At 28.6% G+C, this 10,074-nt stretch overlaps 1 protein-coding gene across 1 annotated transcript; it reads left to right on the top strand.

The window, feature by feature from the left end:
• Nucleotides 1-1,275: 1,275 nt before the first annotated feature.
• LOC108684549 lies at nt 1,276-8,842 on the top strand. Its single transcript, XM_018188936.1, is given in 17 exon segments — nt 1,276-1,557; nt 1,807-1,873; nt 1,956-2,094; nt 2,182-2,445; nt 2,559-2,692; nt 2,777-2,964; nt 3,122-3,324; nt 6,316-6,556; nt 6,639-6,926; nt 7,403-7,469; nt 7,544-7,682; nt 7,769-8,044; nt 8,156-8,289; nt 8,370-8,414; nt 8,417-8,559; nt 8,632-8,732; nt 8,734-8,842. Coding segments are annotated over 17 exon segments (2,820 nt in total).
• Nucleotides 8,843-10,074: the final 1,232 nt, after the last annotated feature.

The raw sequence follows: 10,074 nt of genomic DNA on the forward strand, positions 1-10,074 counted from the left end.
CACGCACACGCATACACACACACACGCGCGCGCGCGCGCATACACACACACACACAACACACACACACACACACACACACACACACACACACACACACACATATACATATTTAGAAATTAAAAATAATTCTATTATACATATACAAATATACACACATATAAAATGAATCAAAGTCGTTGAATTAACTTTTACTCTATGAGAAAATTATCGACTTCATATTTAATTGAATTATAACATGTGCAGTGTCAATTATGTTTTCATAGAGTAAAAAGCTGATTCATCCTGTACATGTCTTACGTTCGCATATCTTCAATTATTAACTTTTATAATATTGATTTACATTATAGTTCTTAAAAATATTTAAATAATAATATTCTTAAACATATTACAAATAATTTTATTTTTAATTTTATTATACTATACAGTAGAGCAAGAAAGCCACAATATTGATTTATTAAAAAATCAGATCTCTTCACTACAAGACAGTATATGCGACATAGCTTTCAGTTCCGTCATAATTTCGAAGTATGATAAAAAAGAAATAAAGGTAACTTTTACAAATAGATTTTTTAATATTTTTCTCGTATGTATGCACGCATACGTGCACGCACATTTATACGCATATACCTATACGATCGATGTATAATTATATAATTTATGTTATATATAGAAACAGTTAATTTTTGCATGCAATCAAAGTGACAATAATATTATTATTTTAACTGGCAAACTAACTGTTTTCTCGATGTTGAGCGATATAGCTAATGAGATTACTGATAACGATATTCCTAATGAGATAAACATGTTGATATTAGATCTAACAAAAGATCTACAGCGTACTTTTAATCGGTAAAATTCTGTTTCTATTTATCTTATAGTTTTCGAGATTATATGTAGCTTTTATACAGTATTAATTATTTATATACATATACATATATATGTTCTCAGATTATTATGTGGAATACGATACCAAACACTTATTATTACTACGTGTGATTTCTATCCAAATATAACGTTAATGTTCAAGAAACATGAAATGTTTATAAAGGATACAATAGATCTTATAGCTGAAGAATATGAAAAAAGTCGTACTTCCGAAAGTAATGATAATTCTGAGAAGTTTTGTAGTAGCAACAGTGATTCTGAAATGACTTCGCATCTTACTGAAAAAGAAATGGTAAAGCATTTTCTACGCTCAAAGAAATAAAGTAAATTTTCTTAGAAATTGCGTACATACAAATCGTAATTAATTCTCATTATAGGAAAAAATGTTAATGACGACAAAGTTATATAAAAAATCAGAGAAAAATAATATGATATCAGTAGAGCAAGCAATAGATGTAATAAAAGCTATAGTATATGACAACAAATACTTTAAAGTAAATATACAAACTGTGAACACAATTGACGCTTACAACAGAATACTGGCTACAGATGTATTTAGTACGATAGAACTTCCGTCTTATAAAACTTCCGCTAAACATGGATACGCAATGTTGGCTAGCAACGAGACCAGCGGAAAGGATGTAAGAAAAGTGTTAAAAGCACATCACATGGTAAGACTTGCTAAATTCCAATAAACGAATGATGGCTCGTACGTTGATGTATGGGTGGCATTATTAATTTTTCTATGTTGTCTAAAGTGTGAAAGCAAATATTAGATATTATAAGAGGCAAATTGTATGAACAGAAAGTAATTCTGCCGAATTACTTTCTTTCTCTATAACCAATTAGTCATCGATTAAATTAAACACAAATTTTAATCGTCAAAACTAAATCTTTACAAGATGCCGCTTCTTTTCTAGTTCGCAGAGATTTCTGTTGTATCTGGCACTTGCGTGCGAGTAAAAAGTGGAGATCCCATACCAAAAGGTAAAAATAGTTGCAACAACTGCAAATTAAACTTGCTTGATTATAGTGGAGAATTAATTACTGTTTTTATGAGCGATTGCAGGAGCAAATACGGTTGTAGCACTAGAGAATATAAAGATATTGGATGAATGCAACGATAATGATGACGATTATTTTAATATCATCGATAAGGAATACGAAATTGAAGTCTTGATCGTCCCAAAAGTAAACGAGAATATTAGGTATGCGAAGATAGTTCGATATCATTTAATATGCTTCTTAAAGCACGCATTGTTTATTATCATAAAACAATTTGTTCATTTTTGAAGAAATGCTGGCTACTTGATAAAGCGTAATAAGTACCTTATGAAAAAGTTCAACCGTATCGGATCATCGGAACTAGGCATTTTGGCATTATGTGGTATCAATGCAATTTCAGTTATCAAAGTTTTATCTATAGGTGTACTCTCTATTGGAAGTAGATTTGAAGAAAACACTTTAAGACGCATTTACGAAAGCAACAGGATAATTTTAACCTCTTTATTAAAAGAAAACGGTTACGATCTCACGGACTTTGGAATTTCGGCTTATCAGTGAGTACAATCAAAATCTATTACATTTCCTCTACCTATTGTAAAACACGATTTGATTTACGAATAATTAACGTCGTTGATATATAATTAATGTAAAGATCACGTTTTCGCAGATTGGATGCTATGATAAAAAAAATTGGAGATGCTTTGAATGAAGTCGACATACTCGTGATAATGGGCCCTGTGAACGACAAAGATATATTAAAGGGAATCTTAAGAGAACACTTTAAAGCTGATATACATTTCGGTATATCGTTTTTTTTCTATATTAATTCGTATACGCTACGGTGTGACATATCTCTTTGCTCGAGCAATGCTTTTCCTCTTTCAGGTTGTTTGAACATGAAACCAGGAAAATCGACGACGTTTGCATCGTGCATGTACAATTATAAGAGGAAATTTTTCCTGTGTATGTCAGCAAACCCAGCAACAGTTCCTATTGTCGCGCACGTAGTGCTTCTGCCATTTCTAAACATAATACATCGCGATTATTCCACGTCCATCGTTATGCAGATTTGCGTAAGGAACTTACACAGCCGCAATAAATAAATTTTCTTTATACATATGTTTCTGTAGCTATGCAAGTTTGTCTGAATGAATTATAAAGACTATATCTTTTCTCATTCAGCATACAGAAAAAGATGTGTTCATTAATACGCTGTCATTAATGTTATAGATAAAAAATCACGAGCTACATTTGCGTCCGAAATTTTCATGGACGACTGCCCAATGGACGAAGGACGAAACATTTCCAAGAGCTTGTTGTTCAAAAAATCAACATCAGAACATAATGAAATATCAAAAAGCTAATGTGCTCCTAAAACTACCAAAATACACGTCGGAGGTGCCAAAATTAGATGCGGCATTTGTACCAACAATGTTTGTCGGCTAAAAATTTCTGAAATATCTTCTCCAAGATATTCCTAATCAACCAGCAAGACGAACATTCGCATTCATTTGCGTTATGTAATTATATTTTTTAATCACAATAATTTAGTTGAATTGTATATTGTATTTAAATAATATTTCAATACTATACCTCAATATTAAAGTATTATTTATTGAAATATTGTCACTAATAGCACAGATCTCCAGGGAACGTTCTCTGGATCTCTTAGGACATTCCAAAGAACATCCTCATGATGTATCTCGAATAAAGCTCTTAAGAATTATATTAAGATCCAAAAAAAAGCAACAAGTCCTAAAAAAAACGTGCATACCCGGTGTATTGCCAATATATTGGCAAAAATAAAATTAAAGATATATGATTATTTTATAGACACATATATAAAAAAAGTTTTTTCTTATGGAAAACATCGAAAGATCTTAATATTTGTTTCTTTTCAAACATTCTTTTGTACATTTAAACGGAGTAATTTTGCGAATTAAAATCTTATTAAAGATTAATTTAAATTATATTGAATTTGGCATTATTCTTTAAATTGATTTCTTCAAATTGATTCGTCGATTTGAAAGATAATTCATAGATTTCTTTTATTCGTATTTACATCCACTACATAATTCGCAAAAAATTATCATGGTACAATTTATACAAATTTTAATTCTTTGAAATTAATATTCTATAATAATATTAATAAATAAAAATCATTTTATTACAATGTACATGCATATAGCGTTACATATATATTACGTTATTATAATTTATACTGTATATTGTAATCATAATATTATTTATTGTAATATTACTATGATATTATTCTATATATTATTATATGTATTATATTATATATTATGTATTATATTATATAATACATATAACAGTATATATACATAAAATATCTCGATATTTTCATTAAGAAAAATTGAACTGTTGGCAAAAAATTTTTCACTTTTTCTACCAATTCTAAATGTATATCATTTTCTTGCAACAAAAATTTATTTTTATATTATATATATTGTATTACAACTGTAATACCTGATAAAATTTGTTTAATGATGTGTATTAATGATTCTGTAATAATTGATATGCGTATAATAAAAATTATTTCGTATTTTAATATATTATAAATATGCACACCTAATAAATTACACATAAAATAAATTACACAAAATGTCAAAATTTGAAACTTTCTTACATAACGCACGTAACTTTGGTTTATTTTTATTTCCATTCAATTCGCTCATGCATCAAATATCACAACATAAATATTTTTATACAAACTTAAATTTTATTTCAAAAATTATACTACACAACTACACACTTTTGAATAGTATGAACACGGGATAGAGTATATTAAAAAATCAATACAAATGTGATCAATTATTTAATTATTAAATTTTAAAAAATTTGCGCTTTAATTATCATATGAGACTTTCATTTCTCGCTTTCATCATTCTTTTAAATATTACGAGTCATTTTATCTTATTTTTTATTAAGATACAAATTATTATTTAAAATATTTTGGTATATAAGTGCTCTGATAATATATTGCTTGTAACAAACTCATTGCAACAAAATGGATCGATGCATAGGCTTCATATATTTACGTATCAAATAAAAAGAAGTCATATAAAATTCAAATGTCTACGTACAGGTATGTATGTACATAAATGTATATAACATACAAATTTTTATAGATAATTGATTTTAAAAGAAAACTTTTATTATTTATTAATTTATATTTGTTTATTTTACTTATTACATTTATTTGTTTCTAATTAAAGAGTAAATAGCATCTAAATTATTCTATTTTATAAATTATGCAAAATAATTAAAACAATAATTAAAACAATAAAATAATTAAAACAATAAAGCAGTAAATGTGCCATTAAATCTGCACTTCATCTCTAATCTTTTGTTAACAGATGGTTTTATTCAATTTGTTTCAATTAAAGTGATAAGCAAAAAGATGTCATCAACGCGATACGCGTTCAAAACAAAATCGACACAGGTTACAGCATCTTATAATAGAAGAATTTTGAAAAGAGAAAGAAATATAAACATTTTCGTATAAACAGCCGTTATGTTTTACTTATCGAATAGACAAAGTAAAATCAACTGACGAACGAAGTGGTCGTGATCAAACGACATCACGAGGTTAACGAAGAGTAAAAGAAATTAAAATGGCTCTAAAATTTACTATTTTAATTAGTATGTATATTATTTATCTTTTACAAGATATATATATATCATATGTTAAAAAATAGATCTTAATAAAATTCAAAATAAAATATTTTATCGCACACATGTTTAAAAATTAAAGATAATTTCACGTACGTGTCTTATGTACTCGTATCTTCGATTATTAATAACTTTGTATAACATATTAATTCGCTTATGTAATATATTTATATTCGAATTGTGTTATACATAATTCTTAAAAATATTCTAATAATTTTATTTTAATTATTTATATAGTTGGGCAAGATGTCAATAAGGAACTATTAATCAATCAAATTAATGAATTAAAACAGAAGATTAATTACTTAGGAGGACAACTTTCTATCAGATTTCCAAGCTTAAACGAGAAAGAGAAAATAAAGGTAACTTCTGTTAATAATAATTCTTTAAATATTTTCCTTGCATGCAAACGTTTTTTTTTATATATTTATATAATTTATGTTACATTTAGAAATCATTAATTTATTTGAGTAATAAGAACAAAAATAATATTATTATCTTAACTAATGGTACGGTTTTTTTTTCGACATTGTGTGCTATTGCATATGAGGCAATTAAAGACGTCATCAATAACAATATCTCTGATGATCTAAACGCATTGTTATCAAAACTAATAGAAGAATTAAAGCGTTCATATATTCGGTAAAATTTTTTTTCCATTTATCTTACGATTTTCGAGATTACTGTTTTTATAGTATGACTGTGTTCTCAGACCCATACGAAACAAGAAACGGAATACGAAACAAGAAACTTATCATTAATATGTGCGGTCCTTTATATGAAAATTCAATAATGAGTTTGATGATAAGTATTACCTTGATATTAGAAATAGTACATTTAATGAATATGCAAAATGAAGAAAATTATAACATCAAGAATGATGATACTTTTGATAAGGCGTTTAATATTAACAATAACGGTGATAATTCTGATAAAATGTTTTTGCATTCTATCTCCGAGAATGAAACGGTAAAATATCTTTCGCGCTTGAGGAAAATAAGATAAATTTTCAGGCTGCGAATACACGAATAATAATTGACTCTCTATACAGAAAAATATATCAATACAAAATCTATCCAAGAGAATTTATAAGAGACAAAAGCAAACTATTATGATGTCGGTAAAAGATGCATTACATACAATGCACAGAGTATTAGACGATGAGTATGAAGATAATACAGAAACCGTGGAGACGAATAATGCTTATGGCAGGATATTGGCTAATAGTATAGAATCCTCTGAAAACGTGCCCTTTTATAATACTTCGGCTAAACATGGATACGCGGTGTTGGTCAGCGACGGAAAGAGTAAAAGAAGAGTATTGAAAGCACATCTCACGGTAAAGATTATTCAATTCTGATTAATGAATAATGGCTCGACTGATTTGGGTAGAACGGATATTATTATTATTATGTTTTCTACATTGTATAAAACGTAAAAAAAAGTAATTGGAAATTGTCAATGAATTGTGCAGTAGAAAATTTTGGAAATAATTCTATTGATTGAATTATGTTTATTTCTACCAATGTAGATTAAATTAAATTTCAATTTAATTTACTCATTCCCTCTTTCTTTATCTTTTAGAAAAGAGAAGAAAAACTAGAAAAAAATAAACAGTTAATTGAACCGAAAATGAAATTAAACTATTAGTAGAAACGAGCATTAGGTATCAATTAAATTCAATTTCAATTTCAAATTTAATTTAAATTTCGGTTTAATTAATTGTTTATTTTTTTCTAGTTTTTCTTCTCTTTTCTAAGAAATAGAGAAAGAGTAAATCTAGTAGATTTTTACAAAATATCGCTTCTTTTCCAGTTTGCAGAGATTTCGGTTGTACCTGGCACTTGCGTGCGAGTAAGAAGTGGAGATCCTATACCCAATGGTAAAAATAATTACAACTATAAATTGATTTGCTTATAATTAAAGATTAATTACTGTTTTTATCTGCGATTGCAGGTGCTACAGCGGTTGTAACACTAGCGAATACAAAAGTATTGGAAAAATGTAGCGACAATGATGACGATTATTTTAACATTTTCGATAAGGAATATGAAATTGAAGTCTTGATCGCCTCAAAAGTAAACGAGAATATTAGGTATACAAACAGTCCATTATTGTTTTCTATTCTTCTCAAAGCACGCTTTGCTCTATTAACACAAAACAATTTATTTATTTTCGAAGAAACGCTGACTGCGAGATGGAGCACGGCCAGATCGTTTTACAGATATACAGTTGTATCGGATCGGTGGAATTGGGCATTTTGAAATTATGTGGCATAAATTCGGTTCCAGTCATTCAAATTCCATCTGTAGGTCTGCTGTCTATCGGAGATAAATTGGAAGAGCCTGGATACACTTTAACTTTAAAACGCATCTACGACTGTAATAATATAACTCTAATCTCATTATTGAAAGAAAATGGTTACAATCCCGTAGACTTAGGAATTTCAGCTTATCAGTGAGTACAACCAAAATTTATTGTGATTCTTTATCTGTAAGACATGATTTAATTTACGAATAATTAACATTGTCATAGCTCTTAATTAATTTAACGATCATATTCTCACAGGTTAAAAGCTATTATCAAAAATATTAAATACGCTTTGAATAAAGTAAACCTACTTGTGATAATGGGACATGCAAACGACAATGATTTATTAAACCCTATCTTAAGAGAATATTTTAACGCTGTTATACATTTTGGTATATCGTTTCTTTTTATTTTAATTCGGTATATGCTACAGTGTGATCTTTTTGTTCAAGCACTGGTCTTTTTGTCTTAGGTCGTGTAGAGATGAAACTAGGAAAATCAACAACATTCGCAACGTGCATCACAAAATAAAATTTTTTCTATGCATGTCGGCAAACCCAGTAACAATTCCCATTGTCGCGCATATATTCCTTCTGCCGTTTTTGAACGGAATGCACTTCGATGTCATGGCTTATGAGCCCAAACCTAACATACAGACTTGCGTAAGATGTCTCTTGCATTTCACATATGGGAAAAGATACTCTGACTGATATGTCATATCACTGTCGTTACAGATAATGACAACGCATGAGCTGCATCATCGTCCGAAATTTTTATGGACAACTTTACACTGGTCAGAGAAGGAAACGTTTCCAAGGGCTTGCCGTTCAAAAAAACAACATCAAAACATATCAAAAAGCTAATGCGCTTCTAATGCTACCGCAGCGTACGCTGCACGAGTCGAAAATAGACGCGGCATTCGTATCAGCGATGTTTCTCGGCTGAAAAGTCTCCAAGATATTCCTAATTAATCAGCAGAATAAATATTTGCATACATTTGGGTTGTTGTTCAACCATGTTATTGAATTATAATTAATTATTAGGAATGAACCGGATACCGGATATCGGATATTCGGATAGAATGTAACATCGGATTGATCCGGTATTGGTTGGATATCCGGGAAGGCAAACTTTCGAATCGGATATCCGATATTTTCTGGATATCCGATCGGATTTCGGGACGTCTTCTATAAACAAAAAAACTGTAGAGAAATAAATTGTAATTTTGCAACATAAATTGTAATTTTATATATAAGATATTAGGACTGCATCTGGAAAGTATCCGATACTTGGTATTATTCGGCACTTTTTTATTATCCGACCGGCTAGCCAAATATCATTAGTATTCGGAAATGTATCCTATTGAAATTTGACATCATTAAATTGTTGATTGTTTCTTATGTTCTTCAAATGTTCTAGAAATGAATATGCATATTTATGATGCTATAATATCTTATACATTGTTGCAAAATTATAATCTTTTTCTCTATAGGCTTTTTTTTTAAAGACACTTTCTCGAAATCCGATCGGATATCCGACTCTAAGAAATTGCCTTCTCGGATATCCGATTAAATACCCGATATCTGATATTACATTCTGTCCAAATATCCAATATCCGGTATCCGATAATTTTCCGGTGCGTTCCTATAATAAGATATAGTATTATAAGTATGCACACTTTGTAGAACATTTATATAATAAAAAATCATATAAAATTACATGTACATGTCAAATAGATATATATACCCGGATACTAATGATATTCAACTATCCGGTCGTGTAGTAAAAAAATGCCGGATAATACCGAATTCCGAATTTCTCTAATACAATTATAATGATATAATCAGGGCTGGGCATATATTTAAAATACTTTCATTTGAAAAACAGTAAGTTTGTAAGACAAGGTAAAAAATTTTTCATACATGCATATATATAAATATGTATAAACATACATATTTAAATATTCATAAACATGTATAATCATATATGAAATACGTCTATAACATCCATTTTTCTTTTGTAAAATTATTTTTCAGTATAATAGAAATAATAATAGTAAATGTGAAAACATAAAAAATACTTAAAGGGATAATTTTCGCATTGTTCGTTTTAGAAAAAAAAACAAGTTTCGAAAATATAAAAATAATTGTCATAAAAAATTATGTATAATTTTATAT

This window comes from Atta colombica, unplaced genomic scaffold, assembly GCF_001594045.1.
Source record: "Atta colombica isolate Treedump-2 unplaced genomic scaffold, Acol1.0 scaffold100, whole genome shotgun sequence".
NCBI classification, from domain to species: Eukaryota; Metazoa; Arthropoda; class Insecta; order Hymenoptera; family Formicidae; genus Atta; species Atta colombica.